General features: G+C 61.7%; 2 protein-coding genes across 2 annotated transcripts; one reads left to right on the forward strand and one right to left on the reverse strand.

Moving 5' to 3' along the window:
• Positions 1-289: 289 nt before the first annotated feature.
• MED19 (mediator complex subunit 19) lies at positions 290-3,070 on the forward strand. Its single transcript, XM_086472202.1, has 5 exons — positions 290-482; positions 891-1,147; positions 1,264-1,360; positions 1,451-1,545; positions 1,700-3,070. The coding sequence occupies exons 1-5, from the start codon at positions 290-292 to the stop codon at positions 1,766-1,768; spliced, it is 711 nt and encodes a 236-aa protein (XP_086328328.1). The 3' UTR covers positions 1,769-3,070.
• A 145-nt stretch (positions 3,071-3,215) lies between these two features.
• ZDHHC5 (zDHHC palmitoyltransferase 5) lies at positions 3,216-25,884 on the reverse strand. Its single transcript, XM_086472154.1, has 12 exons — positions 25,850-25,884; positions 17,504-18,887; positions 9,408-9,529; positions 8,787-8,944; positions 8,500-8,672; positions 8,286-8,388; positions 7,672-7,763; positions 7,429-7,561; positions 6,885-7,008; positions 5,785-5,897; positions 4,760-5,640; positions 3,216-4,265 (listed from the first exon to the last, which is right to left on the reverse strand). Exons 2-12 carry the CDS (start codon positions 17,605-17,607, stop codon positions 4,100-4,102), a joined length of 2,169 nt encoding a protein of 722 aa, XP_086328280.1. The 5' UTR covers positions 17,608-18,887; positions 25,850-25,884; the 3' UTR covers positions 3,216-4,099.
• Between the last annotated feature and the right edge of the window lie 91 nt (positions 25,885-25,975).

Genomic DNA, 25,975 nt, shown 5'->3' on the forward strand with positions numbered 1-25,975 from the left:
CACCTCCGCTCCCCCGGCCGCCGCACGGCCGCCACGCGCCTATTGGGCCGCCCGCCTGCTCGTCCGGGGGAGGCGGGACTTCTTCCCCGCTGGCCGACGGCGAGCAGCGCTGTCTCGCACTTTCCGTAACCCGGCGGACCAATGAGGGGGGAAGAGAGAAGGGCCAAGCAAGGAGGCGGGGACCCAGTCTCCCGTAGCAACCGGGTCAGCGGGCGGGGGCTGGGCGGCGCTTGGCCAATCGCGACGGGGCGGGGCGGCGGGCTGGCCCCGCGCGGGGCACGCCGGGAAGATGGAGAGCTTCTCGGCGCTGTTCGTCGGGGCCGAGCCGCCGCCCGCCGCCACCGCCGCCCTGGGCTTTGGGCCCGCCAAGGCGCCGGGCGCCGGGGCCGCGCCGCCCCCCGCCGCCGCCGCGCCGCCGCCGGGCGAGGACGCGGCCCGCAAGGCCGCCGCCGGCCCCTTCTACCTGCTGCGGGAGCTGCCAGGTGCGGGGCGGGGCTTCGGGACGGGGGGCGGGCGCCGCGCTCGGCCAATCGGCGTGGCGGACCAGGGGCACGGCGGTAACTGGCGGCGCGATGGGCCAATGAAGGGAGAGGGTGATGGGCGGGGAGGCGCGAACTGACAGTGCGGCAGGCCAATGAGCATGCAGGGGGCGGGACCAAGCAGCAAGCCGTCGCCTGGGGAAATGAGGCCTTCGGGGGGCTGGGGCCGGGGCCGGGAGAACGAGGCTGGGGGTCCCGGTGTTGCGATGGAGAAGGAGATGGAGACTGGGGGGTCGCCGGGGTGGGGAGCGGGGCTGGGGGTGTCCCTGATGGCGGGCGGGGAAGGCAAGCGGGGCGGGGGGCCCGGCTGGGCGGCAGCACCAGCCCATCCTTTACCCCCGTCTGGCGCAGGCACCACGGAGCTGACGGGCAGCACCAACCTGATCACGCACTACAACCTGGAGCACGCCTACAACAAGTTCTGCGGCAAGAAGGTGAAGGAGAAGCTCAGCAACTTCCTCCCCGACCTGCCTGGCATGATCGACCTGCCCGGTTCCCACGACAACAGCAGCCTGCGCTCCCTCATCGAGAAGCCCCCCATCTGCGGCAGCTCCTTCACCCCCCTCACCGGCACCATGCTGACAGGCTTCCGCCTCCACGCTGGCCCGGTGAGTCTGGGGCTGAGGGCTGGGGGTTGGCAGCAAGGGCTGGAGGCAGCAGGGCCGGAGGCAGCAGGGCGGGAGGGTCCTGGCCCGGCCTGACCAGCCCCATCTCCTCTCCCCAGCTGCCCGAGCAGTGCCGGCTGATGCACATCCAGCCACCCAAGAAGAAGAACAAGCACAAGCACAAGCAGAGCCGCACGCAGGATCCCGTCCCCCCAGGTAAGAGGCTGCGCTTCGCTGCTGCAGCTGCTCCTTCTTCCATCCCGCCCTGGGGGACACACAGCTCATCTGGCGCTCTCGTTTGTCCAGAAACACCTTCAGACTCTGACCACAAGAAGAAAAAGAAGAAAAAAGAGGAGGATCCGGAACGGAAGAGGAAGAAGAAAGAGAAAAAGAAAAAGAAGGTGGGTGGGGAGAGCCGGGGTTTGACTCCCAGCCTGTGCCCACCCTAGGGGCCATCTGGCGGTGAGCTTGGCCCAGGCAGTGAGGGGCTATTCCCTGGGGGTGCTGCTGTCGAGCCAGAGGTCTCAGGGACGCGTGTCTGTCCTTCCTCTGCAGAACCGGCACAGCCCAGAGCACCCGGGGGTGGGCAGCTCCCAGGCCAGCAGCAGCAGCAGTTTGCGGTGAGGCCACACCGGCGTTGCCCCAGGGATTCTCCAGCCAACAGGAACAGCCCTGGCTGACCTGGGAAGGACTCGTCCCTTCTGCAGTGCTTGGCAGGGGGGCTCGGGCTGGCCTGCGCCCCTGCCGGCAGAGAGGACACCGCCGCAGCCCCCAGCTTGCGTTGTGCAGCCAGCCGGGACCAGGGGACACAGACTCTGCTGGCACTGAGGTTGCTGACCTCGGGCTTTTATACAAAAACAACTCGGTGCATCGGGGTCTCTTTTTTAGTCACCTTTTAATTAAAGTCTCTGCTCTGAGGAGGGGCTGGTGGCAGTGGCTGCTGCAACCCCCAGCCATTGTGGCAAGGAGCTGAGACTACGGAGTCCATGAGGCGTGTGGGACCAGCACTGCCCCAACACGCTGTGGCCTGGGACGCAGGATTGTGGCTGAGCTACCCCAGCTCTCAGCCCATCTCCTCCGCTCTCTGGCCCAAGCAGGGGTGAGGGGGTGCCTGCCTTGGCTTCAGCCGCTGGGCTAGGGGGCTCTGTGCTGCTCCGCCCCTCACCTCCGGGCGAGGACAGGAGTGACCCCGGAGTCACCGCGTGGCGGTGGTTGCTGGCTGAGCCCTTGGGGTTGCGGTGGTAGGTGCGGGGAGCTCCAGCAGCAACCACAGTGTGACGCCGAGGTCCTCCCTTGCTCTCAGTGTCTTGCACAGGATCCTGAGCCTCACCAGCTCCTGCGACACCTTCCCCAGAGCTGCTTTCCTCATGCTCTGAAAAAAAAACTTACCTTCTGTGGGAGCAGAGTTTGCCCAAAAGCACCCCGAGGAGGTGCCTCCCTGAAATGGGACCAGGCTGGGCTCTCCGCGGGCCTCCTTTCCTCTCACCCCCTTGAGAGGTGGGAGGGAAGGCCAGGGCCTGGAAGGACAGGAGCCCTTCAGGGCCTCCTCCGTCCCTGGACGCTAAACAAAGCACACGCATGCCTGCTGGGGTGGCTCATTAAATATCCTTTTATTCCTCGTTTTTAAAATGGCTAATAATAAAAAAACCCCAAAACAAACCAAAAAAAAACCCAATCCCAACCAATGGCGTGGCTCTGCAGAGGCCACAGGAGAGATATTGCCTAGAGAAAGAGTCAAGTAGTGCCTGAAGTTTTGTGGGCCCCTGCATGGGGGCAGGGGGATGGGGAGCACTGGGCTCCTTGGCTGCATTTTTTTTGGCATGTAATGAGAAAATATTGCTTTACGGGGAGGGGGGGGGGAATGCACCCCGCTGGCCTTCCTCTTCCCTGAATGGAAATAAAAACAACCACGTGACAGCGAGAAAACCCTTTCGATCGGACCCATTTAAAACAAAACAAAACAAAACAAAAAAACCACAACAAAACCAACACGCCCCCACTGCCCCCCCCCCCTCCCCCAAGACAAACCCTGGAAAAACATAAAAAAAAAAAAAAAAAAGGAGCAAAAAACGCAGGTGGGGAAAGGCTGGAGCCTGTGAGAGGTTCTCTGCGCCAGATGCACCTGCCTGTGCCAGCCCGCAGTTGGGTTTGGGTGGGTGTGGGGAGGGGGTGCCCCTTGGCCCATCCTCCTCCCTAGGCTGCGGTAGCCCCAGGAGGGAGGGCTGGGGGCTTCACAAGCAAAGAACCAGGGAGGAGAGCATCCTCCACTGAAAGCACCTCGGCCTTCCACAAGGGGACAGGGCACCCTGCAGCCCTGCCAGCCCCACTTCAGGGCACCTGCCCCGGCTCCCTCCACCGACACAGGCAGCCCCGGCCCCACATCCCTCCGCTGGGGACAGGGACAAGGCAGACGCCCAGGCCCTGGGCAGGGAACAGGTAGTTTCTTCCTCTCTCTGTGTAAGATATAATTTCTGCCTTTTCTTTTTTTAATATTTATATTTTTATATATATATATTTATATATACACACACCTGGTAACTCAGAAAGAGAAAAAAAATAGAATCCGTAACAATAATAATAAAAAAAAGTATTCTGGTTTAAAAACAATCCGTTCCTACCACGCTAGGCGAGCGATTGATTGCACAAGGCCCACAAGTGGCTGCCCCACTGAGATGGTTCTGGGGCGCCAGGCAGCAGGGTGCAGCCCCCCGAGCCCCCCGTGCCGGCTGCTGGCAGCAGTCAGTCCTCGGCGGGCAGAGGGAGAGCAGCCCCGCTCAGGGGTGTGTCAGCCCCCCGCGTCCCGCGGAGGGTGGAGGAGAAGAGCAGCAGGGGCCACTGGCCAGTCTGCCCCGTCCGTCTCTCCCTGGAGTCCGCAGAGCATCCGGCCACAGAACATCCCTCGGGGGCCGGTGGGTGCCAGCCGGGGAGGAGCGAGGGGGCGAGCGGCTCTGCCCCTCACACTGAGATCTCGTAGGTGGTGCCCCCCACACCGGAGACCTTCTTGACTCCTCCACGGGTGGGGCTGCTGAGGGGCACCTGCCCCGGGCCCGGGGGGGCCGAGCCCAGGCTCTTGGGCTGCCCGTTGGACTTGCTGTAGGCTGTTCTCATCTGCACCTCGTCCCTAGGGAGGGAAGGAAGGAGGGACACGGGGTGTGAGGAAGGGGAGGGAGCAGGGCACCACAGGGCGGGGGATGGAATGGGACTGGACAGGACTGGGGGCTGCCATCACTCCCGGGAGAGACCTCAGCACCCAGCATGGCCACAGCCCTGCCCGCCTGGGGACCTCCTGCACCCACACACCACTCCAGCTCCCCGAGAGGCCTGTGGGGTGTCCTGGGGAGGCGTGGGGGGGGGCACTGGCTCCATGCTGGGAGGAGGAGGAAGAGGAGAAGGATGATTTCCCTCGCCCTTCTCCAGGCTACGTGCAGCATCGCTCCCTGCGAGGGGCATCTTGCTGCCCCTGGGTGCTGGTGCAGAGGAAGAGGGGCTGGAGGGGGCACCAGGCAGGGACAGAGGGCACCAGGCAGGGAGGGGAGGTGTGATGGGCAGCTGGCTCCCTCCGGGGCGTGGAGCCGCAGGCTGCTCTGTGCCGAGGCAGCCGGCGCCGGTACTCACTTTGGTGCCAGTAAGGGCTGCAAGGCCACCTCCTCCGTCTCGGGGACGCTGGCCTGAGACGCTGGTTTTTGGCTGCTGTAAGACACGGATTTGCCCAGGTGGGGGGCGGCGGGCTGGTCCGGGGAGCCCAGGGAGCGCACCCGGAGTGCATGGGGGGGCTCGGGCTTGCCGAAGCGGGGTGGGGCCGGGCGGGTGAGCGGGTTCTTGCCCAGGGGCGAGCGCTTCGAATCGTCCGAGGAAGAGCTGGTGCGGGGGGCGTGGCTGGAGCCCGGCGTCGACTGGATGCCTGAGTCCGCCAGCCCTGCGTCCTCCTCCCTGCCCGGGGCCGGCGGCTGCTGCAGCAGCTTCTCCCGCTCCTGAATGGAGGCCACGATGTGGCGGGAGAGATTGTCATAGCGCACGGGCGAGGGCTCGCGGGGCGGCGCGTGCTTGGGGGAGACGGCGCTGGCGAAGCGGCCGTGCAGGTCGGTCTCTCTCTGCTGGGCGATGCGGGCTGAGAGGAAGGGCGAGGTGTAGCCCACCGGCGGGTCGGGCTCCGGGCCTGCCTGCACCGACTCAAAGTCGGGGCTGTCGGAGGGGGTGAGCAGGCTGTCGTACGACAGGCTGCCGTTGCGCGTCTGGTTCACCAGGCTCTTGTAGGAGGTGGAGGTGGTGCCCTCCGAGCGGATGGACTGGAGGTGGCCCATCTCGAAGCCCGTGCCCTGGGCCGACTTGAGGCTGGAGGAGCGGGAGCCGCTGGAGAGCGGGTCGAAGTGAAAGCTCTTGCCGAAGGTGGGTGAGCGGAAGCTCTCGGGCTCCAGACTTGGCTCCGAGCGGTAGCTGGGCTTGCGGCTGCTCTCGCAGGTGGAGTTGGGCTCCTTCAGGCTGTTCACGCGGCTCAGCTGAGGGGCAGAGACACAGCAGTCACCCACAGAAAGATGGGGCTCCGGCCCAGCTCCCAATGCCCACCTCAAGCTCTCCCCCCACCAGGAACATGGCGGCATCCCCTCAAGGCTGGGTTCTCCCCTTGCTGGGCTCGGCCTTACCTTGGCGCTGGTGGAGTGGGGCAAGGCTGCCGAGCTGCTGCTGCTGCTGTAGCCGGGCCGGTACTTGTACATGGTGGGAGTTGGGGGGCTGTCCTTGCCTAGCAAGCTGCTGTCTGCAGGCGGAGGAAGAGAGAAGGATTCTCAGACACGCGGTGGCTCCCCGGGGCTGCGTAGGGGAAGGAACACCGTGCAGAGCCCTGCCCTCCCTCCCCAAGAACCGGCTCCGAGCCTGGGGTGGACAGAACAGGGAGGCAGAGGTGGAGACAGGGATGGGCTCGAGGAGAGGCGCACCAGGGGCGGGTGAAACATAGCAGGATGGAAAATGTGTCCCCGTGGCAATGCATGTGGGGCTGGCACATCCGTGCCCCTGCAGCAACCCGGCAGGGTGACACCCCGGGGTGGGCGGGTGTGCACGGCCCGGTGGTGTCGGCGGCTGCCCGGGCCCCCCACGGACTGGCTGGCCGGCCACCCCACTGACAGGCGTGCTGCAGCCCTTCTCCAGGCAGCGGGGCTGGGCAGTGCTGCACCCCAGCCAGGGGGCCGGGCAGAGCTGCAGAGGCCTCCAGCCCGCTGCGGGGAGCGGATGCTTCCAGGCTCTGCCCTTCACATCCCACCTCTCTCGCCAAGCCCATGCAGGCAGCTCCGAGCGCTGCTTCGCCGATGCACAGGGAAAGCACGTCGTGCAGGCTGCCACCACGTGCTCCCTGCCGCCAGGCCAGGCCTGCCTCTCCTTCGCCGCCTCCGTCCCGGTGATGCTCCTGCGCCTGCCTGCAGCACGGCCGCCGGCAACCCCGCCTGCCGCAGGCCACCACAGCGCACAGCAGCTCTGGACAAGCGCCGCACTGTCTCAGCTCGGCCTCCTGCTCCTCTCCGACTGAGCGGAGCTGGCTGGAAGCGTCCCACAGGCTTCTCCAAGTGCAGCCAGACACACAGACCAGCCTGGAAACGCGGACACGTCCTGCCCCACAACGTGGCGGTGCTGATGTGCTTCGGGTCTGCCCTGCGGCCTGTTCTGCCTATGGCCCTGGCTCCTGGTCTGCCTGGCACAGCCCTGGGCTCCCCTCCCAGCGGCTGCCTGGGACCCTGCGTGCCTTCCTTACCCTCGTTGGTGGCCAGGGTTAAGTGTGTCCTCAGGCCCGTGTAGCGGCTGAGGTCTGGCTTAGGTGGGGGTGGCGGTTCGGCGTCAGCAGACTGGCTCTCCGTCACCTCCAGGCTTCCCTTGGACTGCAGAGACAAAGCGCAGAGGGAGGATCAGGGGGGTGCCGAGGCCTCCGCCCTCCCCTCAGCAGGCAGGGAGCGGGCAGCGGCATGAAGGGGGCTCTCGCTGCCTCCCGGGCAGTCCGATGTACTGAGCGCTTGCGGGCGGCACGTGCCTTGGGTGCTGGGGAAGGGGGACATCCAAAGGGTGCTGCAAGGGGAAGGACAGGCTGGGGAAGGGCAGTGGAGGGTGCAAAGCCTCATGTGGTCGCTGCCGCATGGGAGGGACATGGTTTCCGTCCCGTGGGGACACAGAATGGGACCACACAGAGGGGGCTGGGGAACGTGACAAGGCTCACTCGGTTCTTTACTCACGGATGCAGGCTTGCACCCCTGGGCTCCACGGAGGGCCCCAATGCAGGGAGCACTAATCCCCACCTTCCTCACCTTCGTCCTCTTCAGCTCTGTCTGGATACCATTGTCCATGATCTTGACAGTGATCTGACCATCTGACACCTCGGGCCGCAAGAAGGGGGGTCTCACCAACACCGTCTGCTCAGCCTTTGGGCGCCCGAGGTACCTAGGGAGAGGGGGGGGAGGAAGGTCAAGGCTTGGAGCTTGGTATGGGGGATGAGTTTGCCTGGGCGCTGCAGGCCCAAGGGGGGCAGTGCCATGTGGTGCCAGGCTCACCTAGGGGCCGGGGAGCTGCAGAGGACCCGGCTGACGTTTTTACAGCAACCGTTGGTGAAGGGGTTGACACCACCACGGAACTTGCCCGTCACCTGTGGGACAAGGAGCATCACAGCATACCAGAGTGGGCAGGGCCCTCGGGGGGGGGGGTCTCTGGTCCAGCCAGCCAGGTCAGGTTGCTCAGGATTTGTCCAGCTCACTCCTGACAGTCTCCAAGGACAGAGACACCTGGAGGTACTCCCCCCTTTCCAGGCCTCTGTTCCAGTGTTCAACTGCCCTCGAGGGGGAGAAGTCTCTCCCTAATGCCTTACTGGAAGTTGCTTCATTTAAAGTCGTGCCCGTCGCCTCTTGTCCTCCCAAGAAGGGCCTGCCCAGATCCACCATCTCCACAGCCACCCCGCACAGCAGCAGTAAAGAATCCCCGTCCCCAGGCTGCACAGGTGCTCTCAGCCTCCCCTCAACAGGCATCTTGTGCTCTAGCCCCCAACCCACTCAGCGGCCTTCCCTTGCCTCCCTCCAGCCTGCCCATGTCTGCCTTGTCCCAGGGAGCCCCAAAACGTACCCAGAGGTGGCCTGGCAGGGCCCAGCAGCCCCACACCAGCCCGCAGGCATACCTGTTCGTTGGTAGTACGGCCCCTCGCCACGAGCACCACGTGGAACCCTGTAAGGCCAGCGACGGGAATGAAGAATAAGCCGGCCACGCACATCACCACCATACTACCAGCAGCCAGCTAAGGAGAGCCGCAGCCCTGCTCCACCGCACGCAGTCCCCAGCCCCACCAACACCCTCCCGCCTCGGCCCCGCTCCTGCAGCCTCGCAGAGGATACGTGACCGCCATGCGGACGCCGGAGAGCTCCTCCACCTGGTAGAGGACGTAGAGCAGGCCGAAGCCAAACACTCCCATGATGTGCGTGGTGAGTGACAGCAAGAAGAGGAAGAAGTAACGGTAATTGCGCCGCCCGATGCAGTTGTTGACCCAGGGACAGTGATGGTCAAACTCCTGTCGGTGGGGAGAAAACACGGTGAGGGGCTTGGCTGCCAGGGCTTCCTGCCTGCCCTATGTATTAAACTCTACGTGGAAACGCAGAGGCATCGAGACCCAGCAATTCCTCACCTCCACACAGTTGTCACAGACGCTGCAGTGGGAGCAGCGTGGCGGCCGGTAGAAGCGGCAGGTCGCACACCATTTCATGCGCACCTGAATGCCCTTGATCTCCACAGTCTTGTAGAGCGGAGCTCGGAAGTCGTCCTCCTTGTCCTCGTCCTCCTCAGCTGCCGGGGAAACCCCAGCACAGCCACACATCAGGACGCAGGGGAAGGCGACGCCAGGGCCCAGCCAGCCCCTTGCCCTCCCAAGCTGGAGATGCTCGGCGTCGCCCTCCCCTGTCACTGGGCCCTTCTCACCTGGCACAGGGACCAGCCAGCGACCCCCAAATACAGGCAGAGGAAGGGAGCCTGTCCCAGGCCCTGCCCCGAAACCACAACACCCACCTGAGCCCCAGCTACCCGATACAGGGTACCAAGATTTACGCTGCTTCTGCCACCCGGTCCTACAGGCTGGGTGCTGAACCCAGAGCTGCTGTCCCTGCAGCATGTGTCACCACCCGATCCCACCCAGGCAGGGCAAGGAGGGCTTTCCTCAAGCCTTTTGGGATCAGGCAATCCTCTTTACCTCAGAGGAAGGGTGGAAGGAGGTAGCTCTATCCAAGACCTTCCCAAGCAAAGCCAGACTCACCTCGAGGGAATATGCCTGGGTCCATGAAGGTGGCCATACTGAAGTTGGCCAGCACGAAGAGGAAGACGACAGCATTGTAGACAGGAATGACTGGAGAGACGTACAGACTGAGCCCCGGGCACCTGCAGTCACAAAAGCGGTGAGACACTCAGGCCCTGTCCCACGGGTCGCACCCCGGCGCTTCCCGCTGCCCCTCGCGTCGCCTCGTCGCCAGCCCCGCAACCCGCAGGGCCCCGCCCCAGGCAGGTGTCGCCGCGCTCCGATGGTGCCCTCGGAGCCAGCGAGGGCCGAGCAGGCGCCAGCCGCCCCCACCGAGCCCCACAGCCGTCCCTGTAAGCCGTGCCTGCCGTGCTGGGGGGTGGCCTGGCTGGGAAGTCCACGTTCCCCGCTCTGGGGCCGTACTTCCAGGCTCCTGCCCGGGCAGGACGCTCTGGAGGTGCCCTCCCATCAACTCTTCCTCTTGCCCTCACCAAGTGCCCTCCACAGCTAAGCTGGAGCTGCACCCAGGCCATCTCACCCTGGGGTGTGCTCAGCCACCCTCCTCGGGCCAGCCTAACCCCAGCCCTGGGGAGCTCCCGTGGGGGACTGGGAGCACTCCAGTAAATCACCAGAGCGCCAAACTACTGCTCACCTCTCGCACCCGCAGGGCGCTGCCAGCCCAGGACCCCGCTGCCACAGGGAGCAATCGCAGGCAGCACTGGTGAGAATGGGGTGAGCCAGGCTGATGGCACGGGGGACGCAGCCATGAGGCACCTGGCTGTCACCCTCCATGTGTCCCTCCAGCAAGCACGAGGGGCGCGGGGATGCAAAACCAGCAGCAGCTCCAGCACCTCCAGAGCTGCTCCTGCTCCTCACACCCCAGAGCTGGAGACCAGGCTGGAGACAACTCTGGTGGCACGTGGGGACCCCATCATTGTGCCAGCCTGCCCCGGCCAGCACCCAGCTGCTCCATGGGCCCAGCCGAGGGGCCCCGTGGGAGCACAGCGAGGGAATCACCACCGTTCCGCCCTGCCCCAGGCGGGCCAGGCTCAGGACAGCGGGCTTCCCCCTCGGAGGCGCCAGCATAATACCCTAATCTGCTTTGCTGTTGGGAGTTTAATCCCGCAGATCTAGGACAGCATCTGTCCCTCTCTTCCCCCCGCGGCGATAAGTGCAGATGGATTTAGGCAGCAGGAGCAGAGAGGGGCAGAGCGCAGGGCTCAGCGGGCAGGGCGACATATGGTGCCAGCACTGTAATCCCCCGCAGCCCCGGAGCAGGTAGAGGTGAAGGGGCAGGCGCTGGTCCCGTCCCCTCCACCACCACCACCCGCTGTGACTCAGCTCGGGGGGACAGGTCCCATCACCAGTGAGGCAGCCCCCCATCCTTGTCACGGCAGCCCTGGGAGCCCCAGCGAGGCTCCCACTGGGAAAGAACCCTTGGTCCAGGGTTCCGCCCCCAGTTCAGCTCAGTCCAGGGCTGAGTGAGGGCAGAGGGGGGCACCCTCCCACACGGGGCAGCGTCTGAGGGGCCAGGGGACAGAGGGCTGCCTCCAGGCAAGAGGCAGGCAGGAGATAAGACGGGTCTGGGATGGAGGAGCCGCACACCTGCCTTGGCACCTACCTGGCAGTGGAGGAGGGAGGCGGGCAGGGCGCACCCAGGCACTGGGCACAGCTCCATGCCCCGGCCCTTCCCTGCACCTGGAAGGGTGGGAAACGGCAGCAGGACCTGCCCTCCGCCAGCCAAGGACAAGGCAGTCCCTGACCAGGCACAGCGATGAGGGCAAGAGGAAAGCGGGACGGCAAACCCTCTCAACTTCAGAGACAGCTGGCTGGCAGGAGCGCACCAGGAGCCAAGCCCTGCTCTGCCCATCAGCCCACTCCTCCTCCTCCTCTCCCGAAGCGGGGCCTGGTGCCTCCACCCTCAGCAGCACCTCCAAGCCCTGGCCCTGCACACCAGACCAGGGCTGCATCTGCAAACTCTCTTCTCCAAAACCTCTTCCACACCCCGTTCCTCGTTCCTCCATGCTGCTCAGGAGCCCCCGAGCGCCTTGCTGGGGTGGGAGCCTCGCCCTCCTGGGCACCTTGGGCGATGCCTCCCCACCTCCACGTATCTGGGACAGCATCTCCTGGCCGTTTCACCAAGAGCTCTCCTCCGGGGCAGGGAGCGGCTCCTTTACAACCTGCACAGCACCGGCCACGCCGGCTCTGCCTCCCGAGACAGCCAGCCCTGCCATCTCCTCTGGAAGCCGGCCAGGCAGATTCTCCGCAGAGCGGGTGGTGCTGGCGCAGCTGGGACAGGCTGGCAAGGATGAGCCCTCTGCAATCTGCGCCCAAAACCCTCGGAGAGCAGCTCTGGAGAGGTACAGGACGTGTGTGACATCACGAGCCAAGACCTGAGCAAGGGAAGAACACGCTAGCTGTGTTGAGCCCAGCTAGCCCAGTAGGACCAGCATCGCTGGGAGCTGCCATGGCACTGGAAGCCACGGCAGGAGCAAGGAGCTCACATCTCCTCTTCCCCTCCGACGGGCAGGTTGTGCGTGGGAAGAGGGCTCGTCCTACCCGCCCCCAGCCCTGAGCTGCTACTGGGCTGCCCCCAGCCACCCTTTGGAACACCACTGGCAAGAAACGTTCCAGTGGTTTGCAGAAAAAGAAGGCGAGGAAGTCTCCCAGTCTCGCAGATGGGAAACTGGTCTTTGCGGCGGGGCAGGCTCGCAAGGCAGCCCCCCCGGTACCTGCTCAGCAGCTGAAGGAGAGCTGGGCAAGGGGCAAACTTCCCGTTCCCCACAGCTCCCAGGGCTGGGGGCCTTGCTGGCAGCACGGTCCCAAGGAGATGGGTGGCTTCGTTAGCCCCCATCTCTCTCCATTGTTGCTGCTGCCCTGGTCTTCAAGGGACCCAACAGGGCCACTCTCTGCCCTCGTGGCATGGCAGCCTCTTTGGAGGGGTGTTTCTCTCGTCTCCTGCCCTGGGCACCGGACACAGACAGTGCCAAGGGGGAAGTGGCTGCTCATGATGTCACTTCACCCCAAGGAAGGGCAGAGCCAAGCACCCCACATCACTGAGCTGAGCACCCCAACTTGAGAGGAGTCTCCCCAGCTCTGATCTCTGCCGAGCTGCACAGGTAAAAGCGGCAGAGGAGAGACTTCTGGAGGAAGAGGGGCAGGGGGCTCAGATGAGCTCTAAAGGTAGGAAAAACCCTTCCAGGAACCCCGAGCAAGGAGCTCCTCTCTCTAGGAAGGGAAATCCCAGCCCAAATCTTTGCTTGAAAGGGATAGAGGGGAGCCAGGGAGACCCACTGCATACCAGCCATCCCTGCTCACGCAACGTGCAAACAGCAAGGCTGAGCCAAACATGCAGCCTAGAAAGACAGACCCTGGCAAGGGAGGGGAAAGACTGCACTGCCTCAGCGAAGGCTGGTGCAGAGGAAAAGCTCTGGGGCAGGCACAGAGGGAAGGACTGACCTTCCAGGGGGAAGGGTATACCTCTCCCATCACCTCCCATGCTGTCTGGGCACTAAGCCCTTCCCAGGAGGGAGAAGCACAGCTCCCAGGGGGCAGGACGGAGGCCAGCAGGTCCCCAGGCATGAGAAGGACTTCCCTTTAGCCAAGGGAGCACCAGCAGACTCCAGACACCTGGGAACTGAGGAGGATGCAGCCACAGCTTTAAAAGGGTGACCAAGGATGCCAGTAGATCAAATGGAGGAGACCTGCCTGGGGACATCAATGTCCCTCATCAGTCCAGCTCTGCTCTGGGGCTGCAGCACACCCTCCAAATCCAGCCTGCAGCCTCCACTCTGGGTGGCCGTGAACCCTAAGGCAGGACCCCAATTACTCTGAGAGCCAACCTGCCAGCCAGACTCTGCAGGGGGATGGAAGATTGAACTTCAGTCCTCAGAAAGCAGAACTGATCAGAGAAGCTGGTGTGGTGCTTTGGGGCCAGCGGACAACCCCTGTCCCTACCAGGACCTGCCAGCTGTGTGCCACTGGCCAGGCAAGCTGCCAGGGGCTGCCCTGCGTGGAGCAAACTTTACACCCTGAACAACCAGTCCCAGATGCAAAGCCACCCTGGGGTGGGATTTCATGGGCCAGGGCAAGCAGAACACCCTCCCCAGGGACCACAAGGACCTGCAGCTCACAAGGGCAGCCTCAGGTTGAGCACTTCCAGGTTGCAAGCACAATGCCGAGGGTGACCTCCCAAGCACGGCAGCCTACTGCCTGCCACCCACCCTGCTACACACCCAGGGACCCAACCAGGCCATGGGAGGGAAGCAGGAATCCTCACAGCACGCAGATCATGTGTTGCTCGAACCAAACTGCCCACTGCCACCCGTGCTCGTGGCCCCAAACACAGAGGTCGCCTCCCTGAGATGAACCCCACCCCGCAGGAGGGAACACGGTCCTCTGCAGCACAGGGAGCAAAGGTGGCTGCCGATCCCCGAGGGGAAACCCCATTATCAGAAGCACCGACGTGTTCCTGCCTTTTGCTCTCTCAGACAGGGAGCATGGGGCTGCAGACCCTGCCTCGACACTGGGAGCCAGCCCCGCGGGGGAGGTGGCAGGAGGCTGCTCGCCACTGTGGCCACGCAGGTCCTGGAGAACTCATCAAGTTCCCTCTCCAGATCACGATGCGAAGCACACCCATCACTAGAAGAGCTGTCGAGACTTGTCTCTGGCAGCACATAAGAGAAATTGGGGAACCTCGGGCAAACTGAGTCACATCTGGATCAGAGACAGGCTTTTTGCCACTAGTCATACCAGGAGAAGCCCGTCACTCCCCAGCCTGGCTTCTCCTCCCCTCTGCAGGCTCGGGGCCACCCTGTGACCCCTCGTCCCCTGCCCTCTCCTGGAAGAAAGCTGTCCTGGAGGATGCCTTCCCCACCCTGCCTGCACCCCTGGACTCCAACCGGGTGCCAGGCTGGACTCAGCCTCTCCAGCTCTCTTGAAGGACTTGCTGCCAACACAACTCCTGCTCACCAGGACAGTCATACAGGTTTGGGTCCAACTAGGAGCGCGTGTGCCACCACGTACCAGAGGCACCGCCAACTCCAGAGCCGGCCGCATCCTACCCTGGCAGCCCCGTCCTCGTGCCTCTCCTTTCTCTCTCCTCCACCAACACTGGAAAAGGCAAGAGCTGCTTTCCCAAACACGTGCAGTTCCCTCACAGCCTTCCCAGCTGCGAGGAAGGGAGGAAAAGCTGGGGTCAGAGGTTTTACAGACAGATTCACCTCATTGCAAGAAACAATTTACACTTTGCAGGCTTTTACACAGCCCCAAGAGCCATGCTGAGCTGTAGCCACCAGCAAGAGCCGAGGCAAACAGGAGGAGGAGGCTGACTGGCAGCACAAGGGCAGCTCGGAGGCACTCCCTGCCTCCAGAGGGGAAGGGGAGGCTGAGCACAAGGAGCAGGGACCACTGTAGGCCGCGGGAGATGCAGGAATGGACAAACTGACCCCAAGGGGGAATTTCAGTCCTAAAGCAGCACGTGTTAGTCAGAGACCCCCACTCCTTCCAGAAGGAGGAAAGGAACATCCCCTCTTCCTGCTGCTTGCTCCCTCCAGCACAATCAGCCTCACCTCATTTCAACTGCCACGTGTTCTGCAGCATCTCCTAATTAAATTAATCAATTAAATAGTTCTTGGCCCAGGGATGCAAATCCTGGGCCAGTGTGGATGGACCAAAAGGTGTCCGGTGGATGTGCTAGAAATAACACAACTGGAGCCTTTCAAGAGAGCTGTGCCGAGCCCAGGCTGCTCTCAGCCCGGGAGGAGGCCCCGCAGGAGGCGTCCCAGAGCCCCCCTACCGCACAACTTCCATTGCACTTCCCAAAGCACAAGCTTTAGGTCCGACGCTGACAGCGTGACCCCCCCCCGAGCAGGTCCGGGGCAAGCACGCCAGACACAGCCAGGGCTGTGGAGTGGGCCTGCCTCCACGGTCGGCAGCGAGCAGCAGGCTCGGAGCTGCTTTGCCCTTCCCTCGCCAGGCAGGGAAAGGGGGCACAGTGATCCACAGGGAACCGATCCTACAGCTCTTGCACAGGCAGCCAATCTCACTGCTGTCCCGCTTGTCCCTTCCATCCCACCCCAGCAGCCAGGCAGAAACTGCCCCAAGAGAATGTCGGGGAGTAAGGCAATTCCCTCCCCACCGAGCAACGCGTGTGGAAGTGCCCTGTGCTCTGCCGCTCTGCTTGAGATTTAATTTGGTGTTTTAAAGTAGGTTAAGTAACATCCACTGACCTACAATTAAGCGACCCTGCCCAGGTGTTCCTGTTCTGAACAAACCTGCTCCGCGGCACCGGCACCTGCTCCCGGCAATGCCCCGCACCACGCTGCTCGCTGATAAGCAGCTGCTATCGGCCACCGCGACAGCTCACGGCCAGGGCCTGCCCACAGCAGCAAGGACTGGGTTTGGGGGGTAGGGCTGCCCAGCTACTCCCCCACAAAGCACAGCCTGCCACGACAAGGCAGAGGCACGCCTGCCCCCCCAAGTCACGGTGGGTCACACGCAGCTGCTCGGAGGACATCGCCCACTCCCTCCTCTTCTCTTCATCCCTCCAAAGTGGTAGCACAGAGTCAGCGACTTCCTGCGAGGGTCTGGCAGCCTGAACCAGTGAAACCCCCAGTCCCAGAGCTGCCAGCAGCGCTGTCCTGGTGAACCGTCATTGTCTCGGCAGGAGACTGCTGCACGCTGCTGAGCGACACTGCCAGCTGCTCCTGTCCCTGGGAGGAGGGCAACCAACCAGCTCTGTCCTCTAGTTGTCAAATTACTCTTTTATTGCCTGGTTGTTGCCAGGCACTACAGTTGCGGTGACCTTCCAGCCACCGATGGCTCCATCCCAGGGAGCGGCAGCAGCCATCTCTTCCAGACCTTCTGCCCCCACGGAGGAGCTGCCTCCCAGCTCTGGCTAACCCCTGCAGCCCCGCCAGTACAGCCCCAGCAGCGAAAACCCTCAGAGGGGAAAGCTCTCACCAGGGCACAAGGGAAGGTGCCCCACAAGAGCAAGCCACCCTAGGGAGCAGAGAGGCTCCCCGGGAGCAGGGGCTGCACCTCCCTCTCTACCTGGTCAGGACCCTGCCGGGGCAGTGAAGAGAAACAGTCAGTTAAGCAGGCAGGAAAAAGGGAGCTGGGCTGATCTCCTGGGCTGGAAGGACAGAGCACACAGCTGAGGCTGTGGGCCGAGCAGCACGAGCTCTGCCCCTCTGCAGTGCTGGCACCGCAGCTCTGCAGCCTCCTCAGCACCCTGAGGTCCTGCCACCAAGCCAGAACTGCCTCAGCTCGACCCCAAGCAAGGGTTAATAAGCTACTTGTGACCCAGGAAGGGAAAACGTTAAGGTAAGCAACAGCCCCACCCCTCTCCCACCCCAGGGAGGTCCCTACAGTAGCGTATGGCCCTCTCCAGCAACTGGTACCATTTTACACCCTAGCTCCTCCCCACCAGCTCCAAGGCCAACACAGGTGTCTGCCTCAGGCCCCAGGACCCGCGGCAGGCCACCTCCTTTGGGTTCTCTCCAGAGAGGCCAAACCCTCGTTCCCTCAGGGCAAGGCTGACATCAACAGCAGTGAGAGATCCACGCAGGGGTCAGAGTACTTTCTCCTTGAACTTTCCTTTCACAAATCAGTTACAAAACTCTAAAATTAACACGGAGCCCACCCCAGTCCACCAAACCACTTCACTTAGCTCCAAAGGAGAAAATTATCTATGCCATTTTTCACCTACAGGTCACAAACTAATTCCCAGCCTGGCTGATTTGTGAGAGAGCTGCCAGCGAGATGAGCAACTTGTGCAAACACCCAAAGACAGGAGAGGAGCGGCTGCCGGGAACCAGAGCCGAGCGGTGGCAAGGTGCCTCACCAGGATCCACTGCGCCCCGCCTCCTCTGGCTCACCTCATGGGAAAACCGAGTGAAACGGGTCAGCTGAGGCTGAATTGCTCCGATGGACTGCAGGGCTGCTCCACTGTCCATCCTTTAGTGCCCAGAGCACAATACCTCCCCCTTCAGAAGGCACACCTCCTCTCCCAGACAGCCTCTGTGCCATCTCTGTCCCCCTCAAGCTCACAGCACCGCAGGTCCCCAGGTCTCCCTTCACCCTCCCCACTCTTTGGCTGAGCAGCTGGGACTCACGTGAAGGCAAAGAAGAGGGTGGTGGCTCCCACTAGGAAGATGGCAGCAGCTGAGACTGGGACGTATTTGCTGGGTTTGAACCTCTTTCCAGATGCTGATGGCATGTTGGAGCTGTGGTGGGGGGTCCGCCCCGCAGCATAGCCCAGGCCCAGCGGGAGTCAGAGCAAGACGAGAAGGGGAGGGGAGAGGGACGGGGGCAAATCGCTACCCAGCCTCGGCACTGGCTCCCAGGGCGAGCTCTGACTGGAGCCGACAGTCCAGAGAAGCCCACAGTGGCCACAGGAGCAGGAGGCCCAGGAGAGGAGTCCACGCTACGCTCTGCCCTGCAGAAGCGCACGGGCGCAGGGAAGGAAGTTTAAAAACATTAAAAATTCAGAACAGAGCACTTGATTTGGATTTAAAACAGTCGTCAGGGCAGGAATGCTGAAAGCCCTTACAAGCTTCCCTCAGTCAGGCAACGGTCTGCAAAAAGCAGGTCCCACACGGCTGACACCTGCAACCAGGCTCCGAGGGGACAGGTGCCCTCCAGGCTCAGGCAAGGGGATGAGGGCGGCGTGCGAGGCGAGGAGCCGGGCACACCCTCCCGCCCAGCCAGCACCCCGGGGAAGAGCAAGATATTGGTAAACTTGCGAAAAAGTCACTCCGGGAGCCTCACAGAAGCCACTTCTCCTTTTTAATCTGCCCTCTGATACGCTGCAGCCCCCTCCGGCTGCCGCACGGGAGGAGGGGGTTGTCTCGCTAACAATCTGCCCTGCTTCCTCACAGCACTGCCATGCTGCCGCTGCCTCCTCTCCCTCCCTGGAGGGGGTCACAGAAACACTCTCCCTGATTTCCCCAGGATCCCGGACTGGCTGGCTGGCGGTGGCCGTTTAATTTTATTTATTTCTCTCTTGACTGTTAAAGCCGAGGAACAGCTGGTGCAAGGTTGAGCTGTAAATCCTTTCTTTGCAAGGGGGGCGGGAGGGGAAGGTCCAGCAGATTGTGTGTTTTCGTCCTCTTCCTACTCGTTCCTTTCTCCTGAGCCCCCAGGCCTTTCCACGGGCTTGGTATCCACTCAGTGGCTGGGAATCAACTGGAGCTTCATTAAATCTCTTCTGCGGCAACCATTTCCAAGCAGTGCAGGGTAGGTTAACGGAGAGATCTAGAGGGGAGCTTTCGGGGAGCGCTTTTACAACCCCAGAAGACAACTGGTGGTGGAAATGATGCCGAATAGGTCTGTCTTGCCCATAGCCCGAGCGGTGCCGGGGAAGACCTCAGTTTGTTCCTAGTTGCTCCATTTTTTCCTGCCCTTCTTTCACTAAAACACTTCCTCATTAATCCATTGGTCTTTTAAAAAAATGATATAAAATCATTAAAACTTGACATCTGGTACACCACACCTCACCTAGAAAAAAAAAAAAAAAAATTAACAAGGCAAGAGAAGAGATACAGTCATGTAAGAACACTCACTAAAGTAACACCAAGCTCCCCAGGACAGGGAGCAAGCATTTGGTGGAAAGTGGAAACAGCGCCGGGCAGACGTAAACCCCGTTGGCAAGCCCCAGTCTGCAAGATGCCGATCTCCAAGCCCAGCTCTGACACAGATTGACGCTGTAGCCTCAGGCCTATCACCTAACATCAGCGTCCCTCTCCACATCTGCAAAACTGGAGTAATGACCACCCTGTGGAGGCTGTGATTAGCCAAGGGAGCCCAGCCTCAGCCTCCTGTCTCCCTTCCCACCCCAAGGCCCTGGGGCATTTGCTGCAGAAAAAGCCGAGCCACCTAACCCATCCGAGACCACCTGAGAAATCTGTGCTGAGCCTCAAACCAGGAAGGACCCTACAACTTCTCGCCCAACGCCTTTCTGCAGTTACGGCTTGAGCCTGAACGCCTGAGAACGCCGGCTCCCTGAGGTGAAGGGGCTGATCAGAGGCTTGGAGACTTAACACAAGGGTGGAAACCGCAGGAGGAAGAGACAGCCAGCAATCTCGTCCCCTTCCCCCAGAGGGTAGGAGGCGGGAGAGGCCCACGGAAAACACCAGTCCCTCGACCGGAGGAGGTACTCGTGCTCCAGACGAAGGAGAGCTGGGTTCTCACAAGGTACCCGTGACTGTTTTAGGGTGCCCTTGGGAACATGCCACCCATGGCTGACCACGAGAGTGCAGGAGGGAGTGCCACAGGAAACATGGAAAACCAAACCCTTCTGGAAACGGAAGCAGAAGGTGACAAACTCCAAACACCGAAGAGCCCATCGCAGCGCAGGGACGAGCCAGACACCAATTATATTGCACCGGTGATTACCGCCACAGCAACCGCTCCTCGGTTTGTCGCTCGCCCTCCACTTTGCTGTCTCCTGGTTTCGTCACGAGGCCTCCCTTGCACTGCAGGTCCAAATACAGAGCCCTGATGACTCGCTCGCTTTCTCCTTCCAGTTTTCTCCTCTTCTGCCTCTCAAAGTTTTTTTGTCCAGGGTGGACAGGAAAATATCTAGTGCTGACTAAACACTTGTGAAGGTTGAGAGAACTGCGGCACAAAATTAAAGGCACATTTAATGACAAGAACATATTACAATTAAATCGGTTCAGTCACAAAACAAGGCGTCAGTCACACTGGCTGACTAATGAAGAAACCGCTCCCACTGCGGAGCAGCTCTTCCTTCGCAGAAACAAAGCTCGACTTCTCAACCCAAGTTTTTCTGTGCTTGTGACCAAGAGGAAACGCTGGACTGATGCTCGTGGGGAAGGCTCTGCTCTCACCTGGTAGCAGCTCTCAACCACGGTGAGTTTAACAGTAACCCCAGAGGAAACAGTTGTCCTCCCTGGCAGGCGCAGGGCTCCCTGGAGAGCAGCAGCTCCCCAGCCTTGCTCTACGCCCCCCCAAATACAACACTGAGCTTCGACAAGAGGCAAGCACAAGCCCCAACACACATGGTTCGGGGAAAAACCCAACACCCCACAAATCGAGCCCTGCCATGCCATCACCCAGGGAGGGAAGCGCTCGTCGTCTGAGCTAGCTGCTGCTGCGATACAGGCGGACAGCAGTTCTGGGGATAGGTTACTCGGAAATTTAAAGATGACGTCACTGCTAATTACTTTAGCAGAAGCAATCTGGTAAGGTGCTCATCTGCTGTAACAGAACACCCTAGCCCTTTGAATGGCTCCGCCATGAAAACAAAGCCACACCTCGAACTCAAACAGATACTGCCAAACTGGAGGAGTTCCCCCCGCCACGACATTCCTCCTCCAGAGATCTCCTCTGCCCCTCTCCTTGCACAGGGCAGCCGGTGTGCTCCTCGATCAGGGCAAGGTGCTTCCCCCAGAGGTTGCCCCTGCAGTCCCACAACCCCTCGAGCAGGTCCTGCTCAGTTCTGTCTCAGCTGTCCCCCCTGAAGACCGGGGCATGAATTCAAGCGCTCCAGCCCTTCACACAGGGCCACCTGGCACGCTGTGCCTCTGCAAAGGTCTGTGTGCTGCCTCAGCTCCACGCAGAAACAAACACCAGGCAGCGCAGGAGAGAGCTCCTCATCACACCAAGAACGTACGAGCCGAGGTAATTGCTCACAGGATAGTCTACCTGAACAAGCACTACGTGTGGGGGAGAAACCCCAAGCGCTGTCATTAGTGACACCCAAGCCAGATGCAACACAAAAATACTCCCCGCTCCTCGCCCCTTTCGCCCAAGAATAACTCCACAACTCACTGAACCTACAAAAGGCTGCTGAGCCCATCCCGCTGGCTCCCAGCACCACAGGCAGCTCGGAGAGTCCCTGCTTGAGCCCCACGGTGTGTGGAGCCCCTCCGGAGGCTGCCAGCCCCAGCCCAGCTGCCGGCCCAGGCAGACGGGCACCATGGAGGCACAGCCTGCTGCCCCCCGAGTGCCCGAGGCCGAGGCCAGGACGGCTGCGTGCCCAGACCACCGGGCAAGGGGTCCCATCCTCCTGCAGCTAGGAGCATCCAGGCTGCTGAAGGCACCGAGAGCGCAGCACAGCACGGTGTGCCAGGACCTCTGCTGTGCCATCTTAGAGGTACCTTTTTTTCTTTTCTTTGGGCTATAAACTACATGGTTTAATTCACCCTGACTGTCCTTGACATTTAGCCTGGTGTCCAGGAAAAACACAAGCAAAATCCACCCTGACTTCCCACCAATTATGCTGATTCAGGCCACGTTCACACCAATTCTCCCAAATGCATGCTTTCTTCCCTAGCCTTCCCCTTCTGTGGCCCTAGAACCTGCTTACCTCCCATCTACCAACCCCTCCTTTCCAAACGCTTTGCCTCCCTGGCCACTTTGCCCCCATCCACAAAGGCCACTCACAGGCTTCCCTGCTTGGAAGAGTCCTCAGCTCATCTCACTTACCCGAGGCATGTACAGGCTCTGCTCCTGCCTCTGATTCCTCTCCCCCTGCCACTTCCAGCCCAGCAACTCCTCCTTTCCAGCTTCTCTGGACCTGCCCTCAACTCAGCCCTACTCCTTCCTCCCCCAATCAAACTCTACCAAGCCCGCGTGTTGCTGATGACTCCCCTTTCCCTTTGCCTTGGGAATTCCACCTGGTTTTCCAATCCTAGCACCCCCTTTTCAGAGTGTTTTCCCGTCTCTGCTCAGCCACCTTCAGGGCACTCCTCCCCAGTCTCAAGGGTTTCCCTCCACTCATACAAGGGGCTGCTTCTATTTCCCCTAATCTCTGTTTCTGGGGACTTTTAATTTCGGATCCTTCCCTCCAGGCATTTGCAAGTGCGACTGCTGCCACCTTCCATTTCTTTCAGTCCAAATCTCCTTTTCTTTGGTTAATTCCCTGTAAATTCTCACTCTAATTTCCTCTTCTTCCAGCACTTGCTTCTTGAAGCCCTGCACTGCTCCTTTCTTTCCCACCGCACTTTCCACCCTGCTTTACTCAATCTGCTACAAGCCCTCTTCTCACCATCTTTGCTAGCGATCTACCCAGACGTAGCCTGAAGAGTTGGGTGCTTTGTGGCTCAATCTTTCTGAAGCATCAGACAGGACAGGAAAACACACTTCACCGGGCTCTCCCCACCTTTGCTGGGCTGGGGAAAACACACGTAACCAGCTCACAACATTCCCTTCCTTATTTCAACCGCTGTTGATAACCACTGCAGCTCCTCAACGCACTCCTACCCCTGGAAGGAGGAAACATGCACATCAACATTACAAGCTTCCCTTAAACACGCCACCTTTCATCACCGCCCGGGGACAGGAGTGCAATGGCACAGCGAGGAGAGAGTTCACTCTCAGTTACTGGTTCCTAAATGTGCGTCATGGCACTGAGATCCGCAGCTGCCTGCCTACCTGCCCCAAACCAGCTGAGTTTCCATGGCACAGGTCAAACAGACAAACAATTCCTTCCACATGAGGCAACTCCCAGACAGGGCAGATCCAGGATCGCACAAAGACGGGATGTGCTTTACCTGTCCCCACTTTGTTTTGATCAGCTACACCCAGGCGTTACATGGAGAAGCCCGTTCCGGAGCTCGCTGCTGGCCTCGGCACCCCCGACCCCTTTCTGCGGGGCCCAAGCAAGAAGGCCCGCCCAAGAACAAGGACCTCCTTTTCTCCCTCCACAGGTGCTCTCTGCTAATTTTGACGCTGCACAATCTGTTGTCATCTACTGTTGAAATTTAAGGCTCTAAAAATCAGCAGAGAGCGCAAAAGTGTTCTCAAACCCGCTGGCCAGCAACACCACTGAACTGGACCAAAGCTCTCGCACTGCAGACCACCAACACAAAAATGTCACTTCACCACCCTCCAGCACGGAGAGGGACCGATGAGATTGGAAACAGGCTCCAGCCAGCCGCACTCTGACGCAGGAGATTCCTGCAGTCACAGAAGCCCCACAGCAAGAAGCCGAAGGAGGGTTTTTCCAGCCCAGACAACAGGACTGGACATCGACAGCTGAGCGCAGGCTACAAACTAGAAGGCAAAGCCGTCAGCATCGGACGGCTGGGCGTCATGGGGAAAGGCAAACACCGAGGCTCCCACCACAACGTGAAGCTGCGGGCTCTCCCCATGGTAGACTGCTTCCTTGTCACCCCTACCACAGGGACACAGTGCAGGCCTTACTGTGCCCAGCACTGCACGTAAATAGGAGTGAGTCCCTGCCCCAAAGAGGTGATTTGGTGACACTTCCCTGCTTTTAATTCAACAGGAGGACACACAGTAACGTGCACCAGAAGCTTTTGCCCTGCGGGGAAGTTTGGAAACCCGGCCAGAATTAGGCTTCCACAGCCATCCTCCAGGCTCTGGCTGAAAGGCCCACCTCTCACCTAACTCTGTTTCTCCACACAGGTGTACAGGCCTTTTATGGAGAATAAAGATACAGAAAATAAACAAAGATTTCATTGCAGACAACGGCCAGAAGGCTGGCATCCACTCAGTGCTTATCTCCTGGCCTGGCTTACACTACTCCCATCCTCCTTCCTCTGCCCGTCTCGCTGGTTTACATGGGATTAGCCCCATTTTATGGACAAAGCAGGGAAGAACAACGTCTCATCCGTCGCAGCCGCGTCTGACTGTGCACGAGGCAAGCGAGGAACGAGTTCAGCCTCTTGCCACTGCGCTGCGAGATGCAACAGTCAGCGACGGAAACAACGGGCACAGCGACAGATGCGAACGTCCCCCACACGCCTCGAACGGGAGTCAGAGGTCTCTGGCTGGGCCCCGCCAGCTCCACCCCATTACCACCTCCTCCGTCTCCAGTCAGGGGTCGTACCTCAGAAACCCACAGGAATAAAGCGCTCTGCTGAGGAACAACCACCGCCCCGACTGGAAGCAGCGAAGGTGATAATTAGATTAAGCCCACTAAGACGCTCCAAGATCAACTCTCCTCACTTCCATCTAGACAAGGCTCTGCTTATATTTTATACCCCACCAAAAAGGTCAGTAGCACCTAGTACAGAAAACCCTGCTTCCCTAAACACCCAAATTCAGATTTGTGCCAGGCTGAAAGCCAGCAGATCCAGGGGAAACCACTTCCCAGGGAGTCACCAGGAGGAACGCCAGCGCAGCTGATTACCCCCCTGAATCTGTGAGATGAAGTGAGGCGGTACACCAGGGCTTTCATCTCACCTCAGGGAGACAGGACCAAGTACACAGATGCAGTAACTTGGGATTTGCACACCTCATGTTTAGAATTTGTGACTTCTGAGCAGAAGTCGGGTTGAACACCTGCCAGTGCGACCCATTACACCGCCAAAACCGGGGAACAGAACATGGAAACAGGCTTTGAGAGGAACTATGCTCCGGACATGTGGGACAGGACCCTGTGGCCGGAGAGCCAGGTCCTACTTCTGGTCCTCAGCCGGTCACAAGAGTCAAAGCGCGTCCATTCAGACACCAGGCTTCCAAAAACCAAAGTCACTGAGATTTTCTCGGAGGCACTGGGGACAGTCCCAGGTAGAGGAGAGCAGAGCTGTCCCTCGCTGTAGGCCACAGCCGATCCGCCCACCCGGGCAGGGGGGAGCCGGCTGCTGCCCGTCCCGGGAGTCAGGGCACGGGGAGGCCCGCGGCGCCGAAAAGCAAAAGCGACGAGCGCCGAGGCCAGAGGAGAGCAGCCGCAGCCCCCGCCCGCCGCGAAGCGCCGTGGAAACGGACCCGGTGCCTTTGTGCTTCGCCCCGCTCGCACGCCCGAGCGGCCATCAGCCCCGGGGCGCTGCCCGCCTCCCGGCCCTGCTCCACCGCCCCGGCCCCGGGCAGCGCCCAGCCCGCCCCAGGCTGGCCGCCCCCGGCGGGGCAGAGTGCGGGGAAAAGGACCTCCGGCGGGGAGAGGAGACCGGCGGGAGGAAGCCACAGCAGCCGCGGGCAGGAGGAAGCGGAGCTCCCGCCCGGGGGGTGGCTCGGGGCACCACGCAGGGCCGGGTTACGGGAGCCGGCAGGAACGGCCGTGCGGAACGGCGCTGCGGGGGGCGGGCACCGTCACCAGGGACAGCCGGGGGGCGGTCGGAGACACAGGCCGGTGGCGGTGCAGGGGGCCGGGCCTTCCCTCCGTGGGGCGGGCCGGGAAGGGGCCGGTCCCCGTGGCCGCGGCCCCGCCGGGGGCCGAGTGGGAGGCTCGCTGCCGGGGTCCCCGTGCGAGCAAAGCGCGGGGGAACCCGGGGCACGGCCCGAGCCGCGCACGGGGGCAGCGGCACACGGCGGGGGGGGGGGAGCCGCAGGGGCTGGCCAGCCCTGCGGCGAGCGGGCGGCCGGGCGGGGCGGGCAGGCCCCGCGGGGGGGGGCGCGGGAGACCGACCGGCTGAGGCGGGGGGCGGCCGGGCCTGCGCGGCTAAGCCGGTGCCCACAGGAGGAGTGGGCGGGGGCGGCGGGCCGGGCGCGGGCGGGAGGGCCGGGGAGGGCTCGCGGCCCACGTGACTCACCGGCGGCGGGCGGGCGGAAGGCCGCGAGCGCGCGACGAACGCTCCCGGGAACGAACCGTCGCCGCGCTCGGCGGCTCAGCACGACGTCACGGCCGCGCCTGCGCACCGCCCGCCGGCTGCGCGCTC

This window comes from Leptosomus discolor, chromosome 12, assembly GCF_034619465.1.
Source record: "Leptosomus discolor isolate bLepDis1 chromosome 12, bLepDis1.hap2, whole genome shotgun sequence".
Lineage (NCBI taxonomy): Eukaryota > Metazoa > Chordata > Aves > Leptosomiformes > Leptosomidae > Leptosomus > Leptosomus discolor.